The sequence below is a fragment of the Pteropus medius genome, unplaced genomic scaffold (assembly GCF_902729225.1).
Source record: "Pteropus medius unplaced genomic scaffold, Ma_sr-lr_union100, whole genome shotgun sequence".
Taxonomy (NCBI): Eukaryota; Metazoa; Chordata; class Mammalia; order Chiroptera; family Pteropodidae; genus Pteropus; species Pteropus medius.
This window is the reverse complement of record NW_024342644.1, coordinates 4,751,739-4,777,392: the sequence shown is the minus strand read 5'-3', so window position 1 is coordinate 4,777,392 and position 25,654 is coordinate 4,751,739. Positions and strand designations below refer to the sequence as shown.

Here is a 25,654-nt window from a genome sequence, read left to right as displayed (position 1 = left end):
AGGGAAAATAAGAAAATATACTTTCTGCCCTCTTCGGGTACACCCTAAAAACACTTTTCTTTTGAGCCAATTTTGGGAGATCCGCACACCATGTCTAAGTTGCTCATGCAGAGGAACTGAGAAATGTGTTATCTGATTCTCGGCCAGGTAATAAATGCTCTCTAGCTTCCTGTGAGAGGAAGTGGGCTGTGGTGGGGAGGCAAAAAGGGAAGGCAGCACAGAAAGGGAAAAGGTGAGTAGCCCTTCTCACCTTAGCTCATGTTACTTAACATTTCCTGTGACAATCCTGGAAAGTTACTTGCATGACTCTTGCCACAGGCCATCTTGTCAGGCCTGCACAGAGGGAAGGGTGGACTTACCAGTCGGCAGGTGCCCCAGGGATCCCACTGCTGGGTGCTGGCACCAGCACAGCATTCCTTTCTTCCGTAAGCCCGACCCATTGCTCCACGAGCCGGGCTTCCCGCTCCACTTCGTCCTCTGTTTTCTCTGGGAGATGAAGTGAGGGAATGAGTGTCAAGAAGGAAGAAAGTAAAATTTCTACATTTAAAATAAGTAGAGTTTTACTTGATGATACCCACATATGGCTTAAACATCAATTACATTCCAAAAAAGAATTTGAGGCTTTACAATTCAAGCCTGAGCACCCCAAGCATTCGGAGAGGCTACAACACTAGCTTGACAGACCATAAACCAAGAAGAGTAGAAAGTGTGTTGGAACAAGAATTAGAGGACTTGGGTTATTTTACTGGTTTTGTAATTTGGGGAAGTTATTCAACAGATGAGTCTAGTTTCCTAAAGGGATAATACAAGTCGTGTCTACTTCATGCACTTATTGGAAGGATCAAATGAAATAACAGATGTGACATTAGTTTATAAAACTATACACCATTTTATAAAAATAGAGAATTAAAAACACCATTTACCACACTCCACAAAACGCCACAAAACTTTCATTATGAAAGGAATTTTATTTGATATATTTTGAAATCCTCTTACCCATAATCCAACTCTGGAGCTGCCTGGGCATAGTCAAAGTGAGTTTTCATTAGCAGGCTGAGCACATACACAAACTGTGACACTAAGAACACTGAGCCAAAATGTTTTACTGAGGGAGAATGTTTGCTAACTTCTCCATAAAATGGACTAACATCTGTGATGTCATTTGGTACAGAATCAACCACAATGAGTGAATCATAAAGTCAGAATGAGACACCAAGGGTTTTAAGAACATATTTCTACTCTAAAATTCAACAGGTCATTGCCAGCATAAGCAAACTGCATCCTTGGAGCTGGGTGGCAGGGAGTGGAGCTTTAGGCCAACTTTAGGCCACCCTGTACCAGCGGAGTACATGGCTACTGCTCAACAGTAGCTGAAGCTGACCTGCCAAGTGTAGTATCAGATGTGACTCTTTAGCTGCTGTCAGTCCCAGGTTCTGAGCCTGGAATGCCTTATTATTGAGATACTGGTATTGATCATACTTGCATTCATCGAAACAAAATTTGAGTTTGACATTTAATGTCACAGTCATCTCAGAGTTTTATGAAAACTTATTACTTTCAATTTCAGAGCCTTCTTAAACCAACACTATAAAATATAATTAAGTAACATCTATAATAGTTGCAAGGTTAAAAAAGGGAAATACTATCATTCAATGAAGGGAAGAAAACCCAACCTACTGTTATTGTCTAGAAGTGAAAAAGCCCAGTTGACTTTAATCTCACATACCTTTTTTATTGCTGATTTTTTTAATCTGTTCATCTAAGTATTCTCGTCGTTTAATGAGTGCATCAGACCACCTCTCTCTGACACAGTTTAAGTCTTCTTCCTGACATCAGGGAAGGAAAGCATTTTTCTGAAAAGTGCATAGACAACTATTTCTTTCTTTTAAAAAAAAGATGTTTATTTGATTAGAAAATTTTTCATTAGAAAAGACCATTAAACATTGCTGTGTGATTAATATGCAAGAAAGCAGAGGTCTCAGTAACAACGCATGCTGATCAAGGATCCCGTTACTAAGAAATCAGAGCCCTTGGATTTCCAAAAGGGTAATTACACTTGAAAGCAAGAGAGGCTCAAACTACACCAGCTGTTGGATGATTCTTACAAGGTATGTGTGTATGTGCATGTGTATTTAAATTGTAGCTATTCATTTGAAGAATTTACAATTCTAAGCTGAAGGATACCATGGACAGAGCCAAACCACGTAACAGCAAACGGAATGGAAAACGACAAGCATTTTCATAGTTCATAGTTCAATGGCTTAATAACATGTTTTCTGAGATGCAAAGAGTAGATCAGCAGAGAACATTTGCCACATGGTTGTACCTCCAACCATCACTGTGAGGCTAACTGAAAACCTCCCACGCGAAAACCCGACATGCAGTCAGCCATGCTTTCAGAACTCCCAGCAGCAGCCCCTGGACTTCACGTGGACATGTGGCAGGAAGCGCAGAGACAGCCGCAGGAGTTAGTTAATGGCATTGCTGAGATCCAAGGGGATACTGGTATTCCTCCTAAAGTTTGTTTCTGATTGCTTGCTTTCTTTTTTAATAAAGGAGGGAAAGAAACCCACCAATTTTATCCAAAATGCTCTGACTTGCTTAATTCTAGTCTAACCCTTAAAACATTACATTAAGAGCTGATACCCGAGCACTTCTGAGGCCCCAACTATAATGTATCCGCATTTTAAGTATAAGAAGGCACACTGGGAAAACATGCTTTTAAAGTTTATGTGGAGAATCAGTACAAAGACTGGAAACCAAACCCGAAAACCTTGATCTTGGTTTGCTGCCTTGACTATTACTATTATTGCACATTCCGTGATAGCACGCCAGTCAGCACTGATTAGGTAAAATTTCATATTTATACATTTTTTTTTCTAAATTTACAAAGAGAAAAAGTTGAGATTTAAATTTTCTAGGTTATAGATAACTAACCTTGCCCTGATGAGAGAAGAAAACTGGCTAAACAAAGCAAAATTGTGTGTATAAAGTGCCTTCAATTTTCTTACCCAACGAAAAGTATTTTAAAGTGAAATGTTATATTACACCAATACTATGCTCTTGGATGTAAAGAGCTAAGTGCAGTTTCTCACAGGAAAGACAAGAGCCTACTTAGAGAATGTGAATTTTAAGGTCACCAATTTAACACAGTGATAATAGTCTTGCTTAGAAAGGCTTTACAAGCTGGTAATTTGAGATGGCATAGCAAAAATGCAGTATCTAGTTATAAATTTTGAACTAACAGAGAAATCTGTAATGGTAGTATTGCATCCCTGTTTACATACAAAGCAAATCAAAAGCAAGTGAAAAACTGCATAGTCTTGCTCTATGCTCCTCCTTCCTCCTCCCTGCCCTCTGCTCTGCAGATGCTGGCAATTAGCAGTAGCTGTGCCCCATGCCACAGGATTGACAGCAGCAATACCTGATAACTATCCATATCATCACCATCCTCATCATCTCTCTGGTAGGAAAAAAATAAACACAAAGGACATGCATTTTGTTTCTCAAACAGCACACAAGGAAAATAATTCTTTAAGCTTAACACACATTACAATGGACAGCACACATATAGACACCAGCATAATAAAACATTTAGCTGAATCTCAAAAAGGTTTAGTCACTTGTCTATAATTACTTAAGAAATTTATGTTTTCAAAAATATAAATAAAGGAGTCATTTAGAAACAAGTTCTCTCTTAGACAGGACTAGGTACCAATACCACCAAGTCAGGCCTTACTGCACTGTTATGTGCATAGTTGCTATATATTTCTGGGTGAACTATCTGACTGAGGTTTAGAGTGGGCTTAACAGACAGAATCACAGATAAAGGACTTCATAGAGACTCCACTGCTGTTTTAGCCATGAGACAACTAAGGCCATGAAGGATGAAATGATTTAATCTAAGGATCACACATATAATGGCAGGGGCAGGCCTCTAGTCTTTCGTCTAAGAGTTCTTTTCTCTTTATTACACAGCTATCACTGATAAAATCATCACAGTGAAAGCCCGCTGGGGAACTAAAGACTACCTTCATACAAGGTTCTGCACTAGACTACTGCAACAAAAGCAGAGCCCACTATTTTGAATATATGGGTCTATTATTATCCACTATTGTATATATCAGCATCTGTACCAATCAGTTAAGGAAAATCAAAACTATCTTAAACTTACAGCAACATTTTACAATAATAATATAAAATAAAAAGCTTGGTAAAACAAAATCATCATGTTGAAAATAAAAAAGTTGAGTCAAGAATGAAGAAATTCTCATTTGTAGAGAATATTCACTCATCTGGAGGCAGGTTCTACTCTAAATGAATGCTAGGCCATGGAACAACTTTTTTCATCAATGGTTATTGGAGTGTTAATATTCGAACAGGTAATGAAGTGGTCTAGTCATAAAAGAGAGAAACTTTTTTTTAAATGCTTTAAAAATATACTTACATCATTCTCATGTCTAAGTATACTTCAAAATATACTGCCTTTTAAAAGTGCTTTAAAAATACAGTTAAAATTATTCTCTGAATAGACTTCAAAATACACTTTTGTTTTAGTTTGGTAACTACCATTATCTTTTTGAATAACTAACTTGTTAAATGCAGGCCTAATACTGAAGTAATTTTTCTTGAATTAATTTCCTATATTAATGAATAAAATACATACAGTGCTAATTTATCATTTTTTTTAGACTAAGGAGGTATTTCTAGTAACTGAAAACTAGCCCGAGCTTTCATGATGTATAACTATTGTGAAGTCAACATATTCTAAATTGACTTGAGCTACTGCATCAGAATAATTCTAAAGTACTATGTCAACAAAAAAGGTTATTGGCCATGACCTTGAGCATGGCAGCAATAAACAAGCAAACAAACAAATAAACAAATAAATAAAAGTGAAATTTAAAATAGCCACAGTTTAAATTTGCATGACTGATATCATGTTCTTCAAAGAACATTTAGCACTGGAGAAAGGCTGATATTTGAGAGTTCAAATCTTGGCAAAATCAGTTTTAACTCAAAAGGTAGAGCTGTTTTAAAAAGTGCACATAATCAATCCTTATAACGTTCCTCAGATGGGAACACTTAGTCAGCTGATGATCCATATTCTGTAGATCACAGTTTAGGGTACGTAGATCCAGTTTTATCTAAGATCAGAGATTTATTAATACACAAAATTCTACTGCAGAAAAGGACCTCAGAGAATTATTAAGTCTACCTCATCATTTTAGAGGAGAGAAAAAGGGAACTCAAAGTTTAAATTACCCAGTCAAGGTAAGCATTTAGGAAGGCCGAACTGGACTTAAGAACCCTGTTCTTCTCACTAGAAGTCCAGTGCTTTTTACCAGGCCTGCAGCCATCCCAACGTTGATGGCCAAGCGAGGGACGGAACTAGGATGAGAATACAGACAATCTGATTTCCTACTCCATACACAGGAAAAGTTTTGTGAAGAAACTGTCCCCAAAACAGCAGACTGTCCCCACACCTTCATTCACACTCTCCCCCCAGGCTCTGAGGGCTTGAGGTAATTTTGGCCTGAGATAGGAAGGGTAGTGTCTGACAAAGCTATTTCTTCCTTAAAGCCTGACAGTTCAAGTTAATGTTCTTTTTAGCTTTCAGAAAAGTCTTTGCCTGAATGCCATGAAGCCAAAAGGAAACGGATATATGATGAATCATTCTTGAGATGGGCTGGGCTTATGCCCAGATGCCACAGAGAAATGTTTCTGCACCACGACGAAAGGGAGAGTATTCTCTCTCACATGTGACAGTGAGGGAGCTTGAATTTAACGGCTGATTTCTCCCAGTCCTGAATTCCTATCTGATAGTACACTGGGGACTTAGTGAAGCACTAGCATTCTTTCAGGCCACTGGGGACAAGTTCCTAATCTTACAGTTTATTCTCAAGGAGTACTGAAGAGATGTGACTGGTAATATGAAGATCAATTCCTAGAGGTTTTCATCTTTTAATTTTAACAATGAAAACATAAGATTTAGTAAAGGGAGATTTAATGGACAAAAATGATCATGAGGATAACTTTTAATTTTTTAAAAAAGTAAAGCTTTCAAAAAGCTGGTTAATTAATTATTCCAGTGTATGGGGGCAATTTTATGTTAATAAAAATGGGTCGAGCTAGGCAGTAATGCCATACCCAACGTAATTTGGGACAGATATAAAATCAAATCTGCCTAAAGTAAATGAGTACTATAGCATTAAAATGTGTATTTATAAATAAAATTATTATTATTAATCAACACTAAGCCCATATAGTACTTTAAATCTAGAAAAAAAGGCAATGGATAGAAATATGAATGGGTATACAGATATATGGTTAAGGCAAGGAAGTTCTGTTATATTCCCAAACAGGTCTCCATCATAGATCATGGACTATCTTAATTCTGCATTAATCAATCTTTGTTAAATACTATCTTAAATATGTTTCTCTTACCTGGTAACTGTCCAGCCCTCTTTGGAGCTTGGTGGACCTAGCAGTCACGCAGCCAATGGATACTGATAAGATGGCTTCAACCATAAGTGGCAGTGTCCCTGAATGCTGTACAGGTTTTACTGTGACTTGCACTCTCCGAGAATGACCCTGTAGATGTGGGGGTGCGATGAGGGAGTGATGTGGAAATGGGTGCCAGGAATGGAAATGGGGAGAGATGGGGGAAGAGGATGAAGGAAGGGACATGAATTAGGAGCAAAAAGGCAAATAATTAGAAAATTCCAGAAATTGTGTGTAAGAATAGGACAGAGAGAAACCATGAAACAAACAAAAACAAACGTAGTACCTGTCTTAGTTGAAAGATGCCTCCTGTGTTGACATCTTTTGCCTGATGGAGCTCCACAGCAGCATATTCCCCTAACTCATTCAATTCTAATATGGAGATCCACATTTCTATTCTGCGAGTTACTTCATTCCACCTGCAAAAACACATTCCAACAAGCAGCAATGTTGTTGCCCAGGGCCATTATTAGGAATAAGCCACCAATCACTGAGCACTTACTAGGAACTGTGCTATGTATGATGCACTCTTGAAACAACCTTGTAAGTTCTTTTTATTTATTTTATTGAGATATAACAAATTCGGTGAAATGTGCAGAACTTGAGCACAGAGACCAATGAGTTTTGATAAATGCATATACCTGTGTAACTTATCCCACCATTACCTTAGAAAGGTTGCTCATGTTTCTTCCCATTTAGTGCCCTCTACCCCCACCCCTTTCTGAACCAGCCATGTAAACTCATAGACTAGCTTTGCCTATTCTAGAATTTCCTACAAATAGAATCATGTAGTAGTATGTACTCTTTTAGTCCTGGCTTCTTTGAATCTGCATGTTTTTGAGATTTATCCAAATAGATATTAACAGTCTTTTAAATATTTTATTGCTGCATGATATTCTATTATACGAACAATACTACGATTTGTTTATCCATTCTCATATTGAAATACATTTAGGTCATTTGTAGTTTGGAGATATTATGAATAGAGTTGCATAAACATTCCTGTACAGGTCTGTGTTGTGGACTTATGTTTTTATTTTTCTTGGGAAAATACGTAAGAGTGGGATTGTTGGATGATCAACTTCACAAGAAGATATCCTCCTGTTTTCTTCTATAAGCTTTATAGTTTTATCTTTTATACTTAAGGTTATGATTCCTCTCAAATTAAGTTTTGTGTATGGTGTGAAGTAAAGATCAAGGTTTTGTTCTATTTTCTTTTTGATATAGATATGCAATTGTTTCAGTCTTGTTTGTTGAAAAGACTTTCCTTTCCCCACTGAATTTCTTTAGTCTTGACCTTGTGTCTTAATCTCACAGCCAAGTACGAACCTGTCACGCAGCGTTCTTGTCTTAGCATGAAGGGAATCGACTTCCCAGATGGAGCTACCATTTCCAGCACACCGGTGTCCCCACACTTCAATTGCCAATGCTCCATCTGAAATGAACTCCAAGAATTCTTCTGTTACATTCACCACATAGTCCTGGGATAATCGAGAGGAAAAAAAGAGGAAAAGGATTATGTGTAAAGCAATCTATAAAATTTCCCTTTTAACTTTCAACTTTATAGAGATTCACTCTGGAGTATATTAGCCTAATCTCAACCTTAAAAACCATCTCTACTGTTTTATAAAAACCATAAAGAACCACATAATATTAAACCTGAAAGAGATATCATGAGGTAATTTAACCCAACCCCTTTCTTTTATAAATGAAGACACTGCTTGTCCCACATCATACTGCTTGTTTGTTACAGAGCTGACTCTATGTGCTCTTATTTCAAGTTCATCTTAGTTCCACAGGATCACTGACTTTCAGCCTGCAGAGACTAATCAACACATCAAAAAAGGAACTTCTCATTGTTCCTCGCTATGGCTTAGAAGACTAATAACAGAATTAAATTTTATATGATTATCTTTGTGATTCTGAGCTCTTACTCTTAAACTCTCCCAACAGAATTCCTCATTTTAAAATGCAAACAGATGAGTGTGAGGAAATGAATACTGAATTGACTGAGTATGGCAAATCACCTAGAACAAAGCTGTAGGCAAAGGACGAAGCCAATTTTCTTTCCATTAATATCACAGTGTAATCTCAGGTGAAGAAATCTCTGTGACACTTATTTCTGGCAAGAGCTGTGCTATATTGATTTAATCTTATACTATTTACCTTCTTATTTATTTTACTTGTAGACAGTACCAAAATTTTAGAAGGAAAATAAACTTAATGACCAATTAGTACCATCTACATATTATAAAGATAAAAGAACCCAAGGTCACATAGTGGATCCAGAGGCTCCGAGACTAGTACTTATTAAATCAGTTGTTAATTAGAATGCACTTAAAATTCCATCCTTCTAAATAAGCAACTTTGAAGATCCAAAGAAACATGGGGAATATTTAAAAGAGTATTAGGAGAAAAAACCCCCCCGAAAATGATTAATAAAGATTCTAAGAAATAGATTGGTGAATAAAAGTAAAAACATGTGGCTATTTGTTTTCAAAAAGAGAAAGACCTGATAGCTTTTATATGTGTGTGAAATATTATAGGTGGTGATATGGATTTGTTTTCTAAGTATGAAACCAGAAAGAAATAGGCACAATTTGCAAAAAAAAAAACCAGAAATAAAAACAAAAAAAATAAAAAACAATCCCCACCCCGAAGAAAGTCTTGAGTACCTATCTATTAAAGACTGTCCAAAAAAAAACCCAAAAAACAAAAACAAACAAAAAAACAAAATTACCCAGAGGACAGGGTCTGTCTGTCAGAAATAACTTGTTATCAGTCTGATGTGAAAGCCAGGAAGGGTAGCTGATGTCACAAAGTAGGTCCAGCAACTACTAAGCAAAAAATTCACTTTTCCTATTTTACACTTTCTTTCAAAACTCATATGGTACATTACAATGCTATACTTAGAATGCTATACTCTATTCAAAAGAATGAAAAATATCTACAGCAACGTATATGTTAGGATGTCCACATATAATAAAATAACAAAATGTAACTCTGCAATATGTATAATGTGATCATTTTGGTAAAAAATTATGTGTGCGTGACAGTTATGTGTGCATGACATTAAGAGTGTGTATGTATCTATTCCCATTTATGTATATGAACATGTTTACCACATGCATAATAAGTACTGGAACACAGAAAACAGTTTATCAAAATATGTAGCAAACTATCATTGGTCATCACACCTCTGGGCAATAAGATTTTGATTAGAGGTCTTTCAGATTTTAAAATCTTTAAAAATTTTTGAAATTGAAGCACCTTTTGAGGTTAAAAAGCCCAATAAACATATTACTTTTATGAAACATTCATATGGGGAAAACTTCTAAAGTACAAGTAGAATCCTGAACTACACCCAGATCTGTTGCCTCCCACGTAATTCATTTCACAATGGCACCTGTACCTTACAGTGAGAGAAGGTCACGCTATATTGGGCATCCTTGAATTGTGGGGAAGGCACCTCTGGATCCACTACTGGGGCAGCCACTGTTGACTCACAATGGTCCCAGAATGTGTACTGACAGAAGACGAAATTCGACAGGTTTAAGGGCAGCCCAGTTGCTTCTTTAATTTTTACCTGAAGAGACAGATTTTTAAAAAAAGCAAATATAATTCCCATAAAGGAAACATTAAATTATGTATTCTTTTCTTATTTCAACTACCTCAAATTTAAGAGTAAGTGACAAAATAAACAAATGAATCATCCATTTGACATCTGAACACATTTGGCACCATTTCATTAAGGGTTCTATTCTGTAATAAAATCTTTACCACAGTTCTATAACTGCAGTATATAAACTTAACAACGAATACACACACTCGTCTAAAACTTTTCTAATGACTGAGTTCCTGATAGATGCAGTATAATTCACTGAGCAACATATACTCCTTGCATGCCAAATATACACAGACTTTTGAAATATCAGGCAACAGTCATCAGAAAGTGTGCTATGCTAGAAAAAGTACTGTCCACCATTGTACTCCTTGTCAGAAAGTTTAACTTTTACTATGCTCTATGAAGAACTCATAAGATTTTCTATAAAATGGTTTTGAATTAAACAGGTAATTTCTCTGAGCCTCCCTATCATGTCCTCTCACCCGGCATGTCAATTTTTTCACTCGGTGAATGATTTCCCCACTGCTGTCTACGACTTCAAGACTCCCACTTTCACTGGAGTTCTCTGAGGAGTCATCCTCCACGACGCGCTCCGGGACAGCTCCTGTAACACGCATCACTTCCACATGAAGACGCCCCGCGACCTGGGTCAAGGAAGCAGAGCGCCCTGGAGTTAAAAGACATCTCACGGGCAGCACGGACCTGAGACAAAAAAGCACTCTACAATATCCCTGGTGAGCAGCTCTACTTACTGCTGCCAGTCTCCGGCAATGGGAAGCTCAACACTCCCAGAGCCAGTCCATTCCACCACTTGTCCTTCAATCATCCTGCCTGACTTTAAACCAAATTTACCTCCCCACAACTTGCCTTCTGAAGTCATCTTCATTTTTATCTTTCTTCTATAGGATAGCCCATGAATAACTTGAAGGCGGCTATCATATTCTACCTGGAGTCACCTATTTTCCATGTACATGTATATTTATTCACTTACTCATTTAAGCAAATAAATACCTGGCCTCATGAGAATACCAAGATAGAGACACAGGCTCTGCTGTCAAGGCACTCACAGTCAAGTGGGGAAAGGCAGGGAAGTAAAAACCTGATAACAAGAGTACAGACTAGCTGCTATAACAGAGATATGTACTGGTTGTTATGGAAAAAATTTATCCACTCAACAATATTTACCAAGAACTAACTCTGTGCCAGGAACTACACTAAGCACTATGTTGACAAGAGTAAACCAAACAGACATGGTCACTGGGCTCATGGAGCTTCTATTCTCTCTAGGAGTAGAGAATGAGCACTTAATTCATATTGGGGCTAAGAGCAGGGTGAAGAAGGGCTTCACGAGGTGGTGAGACCTGCTCCAAGAGAAACAACATATACAAAGCCAGGATATTATAAAGAAATAGTTCCTTTAAAATAGTTTAAAAAAAAAAAAAAAAGCTGAGTTTCCTCACTATCCTGGGGTTCTCAGAATAGGTGCTGGTTTAGCAGTGTCTCTCTTAAAGATATTGCACAGAGCCAAATTAAAGGATAGGGGCTGTCTTAAAATTTGCATTCTCAGAGTGTTATAATTGGCCAAGTTATCTTTCATAACATAATTTAAGGCTGTAATGACTGAAGCTGTGAAGGTAACACATTCTGGCAGTTCCACTCTCATCTTAAATAGCGAGGCTCATTTTTAAAGGTAGCTGAGACCCAACTTCCACATGGCAATTTGCGCTGGCACCAGGGACTTGAGAGATATTAGTTGATGGTATCTGACAAGTAAGACAAATATTAAGTAGTAAGGTGGGGGGATAAGAGAAATCAGAAGACAGTGGTTCTTAAGGTTCTTTTTTTTCAGTGCTTTTTGAGAATCAAATACATTTTAAATATAATTTCAGTGGGATTAATGGAAGTCTCAAAGCCCATCATGGACCCCAGCTTAAGAACTCAAACTAGGGACTCATCCACTGGATCCCTTTGCCACAGAAGTTGTGCCCATTTTTTAACATAGGAAAAAGCAACCCTTAGCCCACTGGTCTTCTGGAGCAGAATGTTCACAGGCAGCTACCACATGTAGAAGGGAGAATGTGTATTTACGCACCATAACTGGGAACCTATGGCTCATTTTCTAGGTGCGAATCACAAAAAATAATAGTATTTCAAGTTTGCATGTTATCGAAGGACAAGCTAGGAAATAAGGGTGCTACTAAATTTAAAATTAAAAGTTGATGAAATGGATAAAAGTTTGAACTTGATCATTTTCTGAATTTCTTAGGCCTACATAAGGCCAGTATATCTAAATAACTGAAATACGAAAGTTTAAAAGGGGAAACAATGGAATGGTGCAGCTTGTTTCATTTGGATACTGTGGGTTTCAAAATAATCCTCTCAAGGCATCTCTTTTAAAGACCATTTAGAGGACAGGAGGGAGCCAGAGTGTATCACAAAGGTAAAACATTAAAAGAGAAATGAATATAGGCACAGAGCTCAATCTGGTTTCCAAAAGATTTCTAATTTGATTAAAATAAATTTGTGAATCGCAAATATAAAATATGTTATAATCTTTTAAAACCACGACTTTGATACTTTGATAGTGAGTATTGGTATTAGTAGAGAAAAAAGGATGTGGATCCTATTTTTCCTAGTTTCTTGATCAACACTGAGAACATAATTTAAATTGAAAAAACAAACAAAAAAAAAAACGTAAAAACTTGAACCACCATTTTCTCCGAGGCTGGCTTGTCCTTACCTCCCCCTGCTGGCTGATGATAGGGACCGCATACTGAAGCTTCACATCGCAGAAGAGACACTCCAAGAACACGTTAGCCACACCTATGAGGTTGTGATTCTCTTGGGCTTCATAGAAAGGGTCACCTCGTTTCCCACAGAGTCTCTTTGCCTGAACGGTAAGAGAGGCAGATGGGCAGGAGAAGAAGAATCGAAACATCAAATGAAATAATGTGATTTAAAAAAATTTTAAAGCATTAATTCAAACAAGTTAAAAAGAAGTAAAATTAGGATCATGTTACATAAATAAAACAAAATTAGCACATGGGAGGGGCTCGTTAGCAGGGAAATTAAGTGATATTCATGTGGAGGATCCTTTATTAGTTACTGCCTCATCTTCCCTACCACACTTCACCTGCAGCCTGTTTCATTTTATTCCCTGTACTTTGCCTTATTTCCTTTGCTGAGTCTTCTTTTCCATTACTAATGTCCAAAAAATGAATTATGCTCTCTGGAATTATTCTTAGTAATCTACCCAAACATGATCATATCTAAGGGAGTATGAACACACGCACAATGAATACAAAAATCCATGCTGGATTCTATCCAGCTGATTTTTCACAACACTGACACAACAGCACAAATTTACTTTGTCCCACTTCATTTCATTTAAGTGTAGTAATAATGTAGACAAATAAGAATACACTATGTGTTCTTTTCATTTAGTCCTATCTGTGGGGATTACATATTACCGATCCAACTTAGCACTCCTCTCAATATCACTTTTACTGTCCTCTTCTAATATAAATTTCGAGAGCACCACTACAAATATTCACTGGTGGGTGTGTGGGGTGTGGGGTGTGTGTGTGTGGGTGTGTGTGTGGGTGTGGGTGTGTTCTGATAGAAATCATTATATTCTCTGCTATTAACATGACCAAATCTCCTTTACATTTTGTCACTTTTACCTCAGGAACTTTTTCCTTCCATTCTTGATAAAGGTCTCTCATATCGATTAATTTATTCTCCAGCTTCTCAATGGTCCAAACTTGGGTACCCTTTCCTTTCCTCCTCACTTGAATAGCTGGCTCACTCACTATTACTCCTCTCTGCAGAATGAAGAAAAACAAAAACAAACAAACAAAAAAATCTTGTTATAACTTTTGGATCATTAAAGAAATGTATGTTATTGTAAAGTAGCAAATTAAAAAAAAACCATAATGTATACAAAAGAAGATGAAATTCTACCACATACAGAATATTTTGGTTTCTTTTTCATGTTCTATTTTATGCAGGCACATAATTTTTACCACAACCAGAATTAAATAAAAATATAAATTTCCTCTCCCATTTCTCTCACCATAGTTTTTATATTATAATCATCTTGTGTTGATAACTATTCTTCATAAACATTTCTAATGGTAACGTAGCAATCCATTATATGGATGTCCTACTCATTTGACTAATTATTCTACTGTTTCAAATTTTTGCTATTATAAAGGACACTATGATAAGCATCCTTGTAAGAAAAGCGCATCGAACTTTAAGTTCACTTCTATGACTGTGGACTTAGAATACATTTCTCAAAGGAGAACTACTCAGTCAAATGACTAAAACCCAGGAAGACCTATGAGACACTCCCTGACTCACACCTAGCCTGCTTGTTAAAAAAACATGACTGGATAAAAAAAAATTTTTTCAAAGTTTCTCCTTAAATGAAAAATTCTTCAAGTTGAAATGATGGGGGATGTCCGATTAAATAAAAGAAATGGTGGGAACATCCAAACAGCTGCAGAGGGTCCTTCTGTGTATATAAGGACAGGTATCGTATCACTCTTTCTTTCTTGTAGAATTCACTCTTAAAATGGTACTATAATAAAGCATACACCTATCCCCCATTTCAGAAAGGGGCATTTATATGAAAGAGAAAAGCAGGTGGGATTGCTTACATACATTCCTACTTTTAAGGAAAGCATTTAAATTAGCAAGTCCTTCAAGTCACCAAAATTCTCATATTCTGATCATAACATATCTAAGGGCGTACATACGCGAGTAGGTCTATAGAGGAAGTCTTACAAAGAATAAATACCCAAGCTCCCGTCAGCATCTCTTTATGGATGTTTTCCTGGATATCAGGTTCATATTCATCTTACAGTATTCCCTATTGCACATCTTCTCTCAGTCTTACCTTTCTGTTGGCACTGAGGTTTGCAGCAGGGATCTGCAGAGTCACTTGGTAGTCAGTGAGTTTGCTCATTTCCTCAGCTAAGAAGTTTGCCTCCCTCACCAAGGTATTAGCTTTAACTAGCTGCTCGCGCAGTTTTGCCAGGCTCTGACGGAAAAGTTCGTCCCTGTGGTGTAGCAGAAAAGGAAATGAGAAAATTGTAAAGAAAACTACAATCTTGTTTCTAAGTGAGTCATATTATTAGAAAGTGGTAGTAAACTTTCAGACAATATTTTTCAACCTAGTTTTCCAAATCACCTCATAATCCTTTCCATCTCCCACCAGGGTTTCGTGGGCTATCTGTTGGTAACCACTGACTAGGAGAAAGTATGTGGAATGATGTAACGAAAAACGATTTTTAAAGTTATATAACATTTGTAAACTACTAGATTTTGATAGGGTGATGCAACGACCACCACCACCACCACTCGTAATCTTTTAGGAAGAAGACATAATTATGGCTTTTGTGTGCTTTAGGGTCAGGGACTAAGAGTGGACAGGTGAAAGAAATCTGAAGTTAGAAGGAAGTGTTTTACATGATTTCTTCACTTGGTAAAAGGCATGGGGTGGGTACTTCTGTGGCAGCAGGAATTCTTTCTTCAACTCTATACAATATAGCACTTCCTGATAAAATCTTCTCTGACATCCTGACTGCATCAAAACTCTTATATGTTCTTCCGGCCCCATATCTTTTGCCTCAGTTGCACTTGTCATAGTTACAGTTTTTCATTTATTTGTGTAAATATCTGACTAAAGTCTGTCTCCTCTAAGAGGCTATAAATGCCCCTAGAGCAGGAGCTCTGTCTCTTCTGCTTGTCATTACACTTAATTTCCGGCCAAGTGCGTGGTCCATTGTAGGGTATTAAAAAATACCCACTGAATGAAAGAGTACTTTTGGATTCCACATTTGAATCTGGGCTCGAAGGTAACCCAGTCTATCAGACTGCTCTGTGCCTTATACAACTTCTCTTTTCTACCATTTACACACCTCCTGCCCTTCATAGGGAAATGAATTTGCAACACCTAAATCTGTATTCCTTTCTTTTCACCTTAGAAATGACATGAGGCCCACTGCAAAGATGTTAATATAAAATGACCTAAAAGATATCACACATCGATACTGTCTTCCTGCCTTTTCTAAATTATCATTTTTTTCAGTTATTCAGGCTTGATTACTTTCAATTAGCTAGTCTTTTCTCTTTTTCACAATATCCAGGAAAAAAGTCTTGTTGACTTTTCCTCTAAAACATCTCCTAAATCTCTTTTGGTTTTGTTCATCACTCCAGTTCATGTTCCTCATACTTCTCCTCTCACTCCCCTCCCTCCCCCCAATCTCACAGCACCCAGGTTCTTCCTCATGCACTACAAGACAGGCCTTAGAAACACCCTGTCTTCTTGGGCCACTCCTTGGCTCAGAACCTTCTCTCATAGGTTAAATCCCAAACATGCATGTCTATAGTCCTCTTGTGTATCTTATCTAAGAGTTTTGGACTTAACTCTCCCTACTCCTTTATAAATCACCTTCTAGACTAAACAAAACTTCTCATGTAATCCCCTAAACACATCTTACTCTCTCCATTGCTTCACATTTGTTTATGCTGACCCACCTATCCAAAGTGCCGTCCCCGCCCCGGTCCCCGCCCCAGCCTTCTCTCTGACATCCAAACTCCCTGCTCCACACTTACTTCAAATCCTTCCTTCTCCAGGAAATCTCTGCAGATGACTCAGCTTCACTGGGGTCTCACACTCCACTGAACAATCACGGCACTTACTGAGCCCTCTGTCCAACTAGCCATTACATTCTTGCTTATTATTCAAGATTTTCACACAATCTATATTCACTAAGTCTACCACAGGACAACATCATTCTAGACACTGAGGAAACTTCAATGAATGAAACTGACTCTTTGTCCCCTGGAATTTATTTTCCAATGGAGGGGAAAAACAACAAATAGGTAATTATATAATTGTAACATTTCCTATTTTTGAATGCAACTTTTTACAATTTATTATTATAATTTTATTTTCACATATATATCTTACTCTACACCACATTATAAGTTTACAGAAAGAATAAACTACGTCTCTAGTTTTCTTTGCAATTCTCACTAGCTCTTAAATATACTTGATTCTCTGACTCTCAACATTTGCTTAAGGTCTGAGTCCTTTGATACTTCACAAGCCATCAACATTTACTTAGATAATAGTCCCAGCTTTTCATATATCCAACTACCATTAATGACATTTTGATTTTATCCAGTAACATTGTTGAAATCGATATTGTAACCATTCTTCAAAATATTGTCCTTTCTACTCTTAAGAATTTGAGTCTCAAAGAGAATTAAACTAGAATTATGGGAAGTGAAAAACATTTTGACATTTAACTCAAAAACAGTACAATTAAAAATAATCCAAGAAAAAGAAAACAAGTAAAAAAGAATAAAACAAAAACAAAAAGCAATCCACCGTTTCTATCGCATACATTTTTGTCTTTTATAATCTTCAGTACATAGAAAAGTAAATAGGACAAGTAGAATGGGTATCAGCAGGTACAATTATACCAATTACCTTTAGCTAGCTGTTGCTTAAAGCCACTAGCTCATAGTAAATGTGGAAAAGGCAGCACTTCAGAAAAAGCACCATCTGCTAACCTTTGTTTCATCCAGGCGCAAAATATAAAAAATAATATATTGTTAAGTACGATAATTATTCACACTTTAGTATCCAGATGAGCAGGCAGCTCCTGGGGAAAATGTAACTGACTCTTCTCTTAATTTAGAACAGACAATCAAATGCATTACTGTGGTGAGCCTTTTAATGTAGAGTAAGGTGCCCTTTCCTCCTCTTAGGGGGTCATCTCCCCTGGATGTGGTTCAAGTAAAGTATCTCACTGCTAGAGAGATATGCAGTTTGGTTACAAGAATTAGAGTAGCAACTCTGAAGTCAGACTGCCCAGGCTGTGATCTCACTGTCCCAACTGATCAGAAAATGGCTTTGCGAAAGTCATTTAACCTCTCAGCCTCAGTATGCTCATGTGTGAAATGGGGGTGAAAATGCTAAAATGTAGTAGCAGATGTGAAGAATGGATGAATATATATAAAATGGGGGTGAAAATGCTAAAATGTAGTAGCAGATGTGAAGAATGGATGAATATATATAAAGCACTTAGTGCCTGGCACATGGTTAATGCTCTATAAATATCATATGCTGCTTTTATTACTATTAGTTTTTATTATAACAAAGGAGTTATTAATGGGTATATATATAGACAGACCTTTTCATTCTGGCCTTTTCACTAGATGGGTGACTCAGGCAGTATATTTAAACTGATTGCCCTACCTACAAGATAGAGATAATAGTTTCTCTGGCACAGAGCTGTAGGGACTGAGAAATAAAATTAGCACCATACCTAGACTGTAGTAAGAACACAACAGAAGTTAGCAATAATTTATTGCCCTTATTGTTATTGTTACCATTTCTTCTACCATTACCTCAGTTCTAATATAAGTATTTTAAAGTTATAAATTTTAAAAATTCACATGTAGGAGATTTCTTAACACTGAAGTTGTATTTAAACAGAATCAAAAGTAAGAGAAATGAAAAATGAGAATGGCCTTTATGCTAAAGAATTATCCAAACTATCTCCATTTCAATACATAACAGTCTATGCCTTCTAACTTGGTACCATTTTTACTAAAAGTAGGTAAGGGGGGCAGGTATGTCTTTAGCAACTAACAGTAAACATGCTTAGGATGGACAATACCACTGAAAAGAAAAGCCAGCTGATAACGATCCAGATATGTGACTAAGATTTCCTTCTGTGCTAGGTCTGTCTCCCTTTGACATTTCTCACGACCCACCCCCAAAGCCGCACAGCCCTGGAGCCTTGACTCTAGGTCTCCCAGGTTCCCTTCTTACCTCTCCTCCTCCCACTGCGTCACCTTCTGCTGAGCTGTCTGGCTGCTGTAGGCCAGGCGGTCAGGGACGTTGCTCTGGGGCTGCCTCTCGGGGGAGAGCTGCTGGCGGAGCTGCTCCAGCTCTCGCTCATACATGAGCCGCTGCTCCTCAAGGGCACTCCGCTTTTCTTCCAGGTATTGTTTCTCCAGGACCTGAACCACATTTTGAACTGGGTCTGGTAAGCCAAGAGACGGGACAAGGTGTCTTCAGCGGTGGCTATGACAGGCAGCCTGCCAGTGCTTCTTCAGCAAGAATTATCTTCTTCCCCAGAATATGGCCTTTCAATATGCTTTCTATGAGAGGGCTGAGCAGCCTTGTCAGATGAGATCATCTCAATTTTCTTTTTTACTAACATTTCAGATAAGTTCCCTTACATGTAAACATTTCTCACATCTACTATGTTACTTTCTTCCATCCTAATGTTTAGATAGACCATTAATCTACTATAAACAGAGTAGAGGGGAAGGGGATGGGATCCTATCCACTGAGAAGAAACACATAATGAATCTAGGACAATGGCAAAGACAGAGGCACAGAAGATCTGATTTTTATGGTAGTCAATTCCTATGTCCATTTAGCATTCAGTTTTAGTGATATGATAAAGGATTTATAATTCTGATTTAAACCACAAATCTTATTACTCCTGAATTTCTCTAATGTGGGAACTTACAGATCATAGCATATATCTGAAAATATTGAGTATATAGTCGCAATTTCTCAGGTGCTATATCTAAGAGGGTAATTCACTTGTAAAAATAAAAGGCTATTTTTCTGATTTTTTTTTTCATTTTGCAGATCTAGAGGTCACCAATATGTAGGTGAATAGGCATAGAGATACTAATAGGTCATGCTCAAAAGGGCCGTACTATAACAAGTGGTGGCTGTGATGTAAGACTTGATCCTAAAGAGATAATTGGCTGGGGGAGGACATTAGCTTGGTAATGATCAACGAACTCAAAGCCATGGAGAATGATTAAGGCACTGACCAAATGTATAAAGAAGAAAGTTACTAACATCTCTAAGTGAGCAGACTGTAGGGTAATAGTCTATTAGACTATCTGGATGGTAAACAAGAAAATCACCATCACATAAATATCTCCCTGAAATACAAAGGACCTAGAAGAGATAAATTCATATTCTCAGGCTAGCCTGGGACATAATTTCCTTCTTGTACACGGACACGTTGCCTGTTATTTAGTGCTATTTGTGTTGTATTTCCACAAACTGACTCTCAGTTTAATTTCCAGGATAAGAGTGGGAAATAAAGATGACAAGAGGAATTTATATAACATCTGATAACTATTGACTGACTTTTCCAGAAGACCCTATCGATTTGTGAAATAAATGTGTAAAATTGTACTAACTTTCTACATGAACAGTAAGAAAAAAAGACAGCATGTTGGCTTAGAAAATAAGGTTAAATAATACCAAAAAAAAAGCAGAAAGCAATTAAAAAATATCACAATATGAACAGTATAGGTGAGTTGTTTTAATAAAAATAATAACCACAACGGCAATAATAATTCTTTTAACTACTGGCTATATCTTCAGGTAGAGGAACTACACCCTTTGCATGCATCAGCTCATGACAGCCTTGCAACAATCCTAAGGGTGGATATCATTCTCATTTTAAAGATGAGGAAATTGGGGCTCAGCAGGTTAAGTAGCTGACCTAAGCTCACATCTGACCTCAGATCAATCAGAGCTAACTGGTTAAGGGAGACATAAACTTATTAATAATTATGGTATTCTGACCTCCAACATTTTGCTCAGAATTAGTACTTTGTTAAAGAGATCTTTAAAAAAAATACTGTTCTTTGCTGATATGAAAGTCTCAAATTCAACATTTTTTCAAAGCAGAATAATTTTTTTCATAGAGTTGTCAGTCCCTAAAATATGTTACTTTAAAAGCTGATGGAAAATTAACAACCATCATCACCACCACCTACACCACTCCCTCTCATCACCTCCCTCAAAAACACAAAGGACTCCCCCAAAAAAACCCTACACAAAGGCAGACCATGAATAGGCAAGACTTTTTCCAAAGAGTAAAAATCTATGCACTCCGGAGCATTAGAACTCATGACATAGCCCTAAAACTTCTGAAAAAAAAAAGAATAGGTGACTTTTTTTTTTTTTGGCAGAATCTGAAACAATTTTAAATATAAGGGCCAGAGATGAAGAAAAGTTTTCTTGGAATTAAAAAAATATATTTCTAAAACAGTATATATATTTGCTCTATGTGGGCTTTAGGTTTAAAAGTAAAGAACAAGGTCCTTATCATCCATTTATATTTACATAGAGTCTTATTTTCAAGGGCTCTGACTTAGTGTTTATGAATCTTTTCTAGAGAATGAAAAGTGGAAAACACACTATTCCATATGCTAGAGTTTTTTTTGCTAAAAGACACTGAATAAGATATCAAATTCTTATTTCTATTTGCTAGTCAGTGGTGTGTAGAAAAACACATGATCCCAAATGGCTAAAGTAGAGGAGATTCCACCCAAAGGTTTCACGCCATGCAGAGGCTGTTTTAAACTGCTTTAGCAGCTGTCATAATACCCCTACTACTTACCAGGATTTGTCATGGCTACAAATAAATGTGTAGGTATTGAAGCGAGAGCAATTCAAAGCATCCCTCCCTGAGTCTGCCCCAGTACAGCCTGATAAGCCATGCCCGGGGACTCAAGTGTGGCCATGCCACACACAACCCTAGTAGAGGTACAGGGGCTGAGGGTTTTGTTTTTTAACTTCTAATCCTAACACAAGTCTGGAAACACCTTTCTCTTAGACATATTTGATTACATTTTCTTTTCAAATTAACCAGTTTCAAGCCTTTATCACTACACAGCCTATTTTTTAAATAGATCACCCTAATTGGCAAGTCAATCTGACTCCCTGATACGGTTTAGGACAAAAGCTAAAGATTATTTGGCTTATTCTCAAATGACCAATCAACTACCAACAGAATGCCCACAATTTTATTTTTCCCCTATCATTTTCCTTATTTCGAACAAACTATTTTAAAACTCAGTGAGCCTGGAGCTGAAGGACTATCAAGATAACAAAAAGGTAGGTATTTTAGGAAGAGAAAAAGGACCACAGTTACTTTGAGCAGAGCACTTCTCTTCTTCATTAGTTTATTCTTTATCTGGTAAATCACTGCGGAATGAGCTCAAACTTATTTACCTGTTCCCAAGAATGGAAAAGAGAGGATAGTAGTGGTGGTGGTGGTGGTGTTTGGAGGGAATTTATGTGATAAATTAGAATTAATTCATGCCAAGATGTTCAAGGCACTAAATCAGAGAAAAACAGATCCTTTGAGGGGAATAAATGGGCTCTATGACCCTTTACTGATCCCTTAATTGCTCTTTACTTTAGAGCTACTATTGACTCTGTAAAAACAGATGAGTGTCTGATTCCTAATTTTGAATCCTTGGAACGAAGGCATTATTGTTTATTGATATTAGGTTTCCCTTTACCCTTAATTCAAATGAACTGGTTTTTAGATCTTTATTTACTCTAGAGACTCAAAAATAATATCCTAGGCTATTACTGGGATAATGCAGGTAAATTCATATCTGGAAGTACAATGTTCTGACTGCTGTACTGTCAACAGTAATGAAATCATTAGTAATAGTAGTAATGATACCAAGAACACTTTTGTGCATGGGGAAAAGAACAGATTTTAACCACTGGGAAGGTAGTGGAGTTGGGACATGGGAGGCAGGGGTCTTAACTGAAAAGGAAACACTCTTCAATCAAGAATACAGAGTACCTCTGTTAGGCAGAAAATGTCAGCTTCTTCCCAATCACGTTAGATTTTGCCAAAGCATGGAGCACAAGCATCAATCAGCAGCACTGCTAAAAACCAGTCTCAAGCTGCCTCATGCTAATGCCAATCAGTTAAAACCTTTATCCCAGTGTTTGTGGAGGAGCTTCGTCTGAAACCACAGGAGAGGGAAGAGAATCTTCAAATAGGACCACCAAGGGGACGACCACCAGGCAGACAAGCTTATTATCGGGAAACCACCTAGCAGCAGAGGTGAACTGTATTAACATTGTCCAGCTACCAGCATTTCAGCACTTATATCTGAGCATGTCTGTATGCCCCACAGGGAAGCTCCTTTACCAGAGGAATTGGGTAAGTGGTGCAGTGAGGAGGAGAAAACATTACTGGTAAACAGACAGACTGAACACTGGAGAGCAAGGCCTGATCTGGAATGCCAATGGTAACTCATGTTAACACCAGGAGCCAGGCTGCTGATGACTAATTGGCTAAGAGGACTGAGAGAATTAAAAAATGCTTATTAAAAACTCTTTGGTTATTCAGGGGTCTAAAATGTATATGATAAGAAAGTCGAAATTGGATTAAATTAGAAATCTGTGACGTGGGATGATATATAATTGACACCACTGGGATATCCTGCAGAGTTAGAGGATATTATTATCAAAATAAACAAGCTCTCTTCAAATGGAATTTCCTCCACCTGGAGTTTAGAGCCTACACCCTGCACACTCACAGAAGGCTTGGTGCTAAGGCACGTTGTTAAATGACCTGCTAATGTGATCCTGATGCCTGAACATCACTTTCGAATGTCTTCTGGATTCCCCCATCTTGGTGACCAAGTAGCAGAGTGGTCCACCTTGTGTTGCATGTCAAAAGCTCCAATAGCTAATTTAACTCCTAATCCTAACGATGTTTAAAAGGAGAAGTTACCAAACTTCTTTCATAAAGTTATTTTTTCTCCTTTTTTGTTGTTGATCTATACACTTCATATTAATACATTACACTTGTTTCTCAATCTGGCCTTTTATTCATACTTCATTTTTATAATTAAAAAGAGAGGTCCTTGAGGCTAAAAATCCATAGATAGAGATAAACAGAACGGTCGAACTCTTTATACCTGCAACAGAATCCCCAATCTGATATGCCAGAGATGTGATCAGCAGTTCAGTAGCCATGCTCAAAATCTGTCCCCAGATAGACTTATTCAAAGAGTGGAGTGAGAAAGTAAACATTTAAGGGAAGAGCTCAACTGTGAAAACCAAAAGGCTCTTCAAGCCTGTTAGGTAGAGGGTGTTTGTCATAGGGCTCTCAGGGTTCAAGTTAGGGATCCTCAGATATTCAAAAAACAGATAAATGGGAAAGCGAGATTGGACAAAGTCCAGAAAACAACTTGCTCAGGTGCTCCTGAATGTAGCCTCAACTGTATCCTTGTAAAATAGTTCTAGTCTCAGGAATGTGGTCTTGTGCTTGGTAACGGGGGAACTTTCCTGTCCTGCTTCTAGTTTCTAGGTTCTAAGTGTGGTGATTAGGAGACTGGGAGATGTGAAAAGGAAGAAACAGATTTATAAAACAGCAAACAAGGAAAGAACTTGATATGTATTTTACTGAATGCATGTAAATGTGTATGAGCACAGAAGAAGAAAGAAAAGGTAACAGAGAGGAAGAACTTTAATACAAACCTGAAAACCTTCTAGAAAGAGGAATCTAGAAATAATGCTTTAAGAAGACTCTCTTCCTTAAAGATCTGAAATAAGCTGGAATGTAGGTCAAGCCAAGAGCCTATAAAGCCTTTTATTTTAGCTATCATTTTTGTAAAAGTTACCTGGGCATATTAAATAAATCTCTTTGGTGGTATAATTTCCAACTGAGTTTATAGTAAAATGTTGTGCCTATTCCATTAGATTCTGTTTGAAATTCCTGGGTTCATAATCTCCTGGGGGTTTTCATACGCTGAAGGACTCAGAAATGACAAGGTCAAAAATAGTAAATTTGATAAGAATTTCCATCACAGTCATTCCATACCCTAGGACCATGGACGTTACCACAACTGGCTTGGGAACAAGGGTTCTCAAAAAGATTCCACCCACTTCCTGGTTACACCTAAGGGAGCAGACCAAGCCCTGGAATTTTTAATTAGACCCTCACCGATGGCCTTTTTAAGGAATTGGCAATTTTGTGTCTAAATTTCAGAATGACTCTTTAACTTTATACATACTTATCCCTCAATGAATGGTGTGAGATAAAGAACTGCCCAAGATGAAGGAATTCAGAGTCAGGGCCTTACCGTTACTATTTAGTGTTTTCATGATAACCTCCATCTGTGCAAATTCATAGTTATAGTCTGGTTCTGAAGAAGCTTCACTGGCTGCATCCAGGTCATGCTCTGGCGGGCCTGTTTCTTTTTCAAAGTCTTTTAACCAATCTCGTCGTTTCCTCTTAGGTAAATTAATTCTGTGGGAGTGTTCACCATTAGAGAAAATCAACTTGTTATACACTCAGATAACAGAAAAAAATGTATATGAAAATATTAGTAAACACAAAGATGTTACCTAAAAAAGTGGTTATTTCCCCATAGGATTCTATCACCGTGCCACAGTTGGGTGGTATTGCACACGAGGGTGCCATTTACACAGGACCTGAAGGAACACCAGGGAAGATATCAGCTGAACGGTAAAGAGCACAAAACCCAGTCCCAGTAGCCAAAGAGATAACTTGGGGAATTTTCTCTCAATAGACATATTTTATTAATAGCTGAAGAAGGAAGAGTAGAATTATAACCACAGTGTGATCTAAGCAATGATGATCAAGGGCTGCCAACATCCTTCAAAGAGAGAGAAAC

The 25,654-nt window shown here is 37.4% G+C and overlaps 1 protein-coding gene across 1 annotated transcript in view; it reads right to left on the bottom strand.

Moving 5' to 3' along the window:
* The window catches only part of KIF13A (kinesin family member 13A), a 175,088-nt gene that overhangs the window by 17,149 nt on the left and 132,285 nt on the right, over window positions 1–25,654 (bottom strand). The window contains 14 exon segments of the mRNA XM_039866482.1: window positions 360–486; window positions 1,727–1,826; window positions 3,425–3,463; window positions 6,448–6,594; window positions 6,791–6,923; window positions 7,834–7,985; window positions 9,917–10,090; window positions 10,612–10,773; window positions 12,870–13,019; window positions 13,813–13,953; window positions 15,033–15,195; window positions 18,987–19,200; window positions 25,100–25,266; window positions 25,365–25,451. Of these exon segments, the coding sequence (XP_039722416.1) occupies window positions 360–486; window positions 1,727–1,826; window positions 3,425–3,463; window positions 6,448–6,594; window positions 6,791–6,923; window positions 7,834–7,985; window positions 9,917–10,090; window positions 10,612–10,773; window positions 12,870–13,019; window positions 13,813–13,953; window positions 15,033–15,195; window positions 18,987–19,200; window positions 25,100–25,266; window positions 25,365–25,451 (1,956 nt within the window).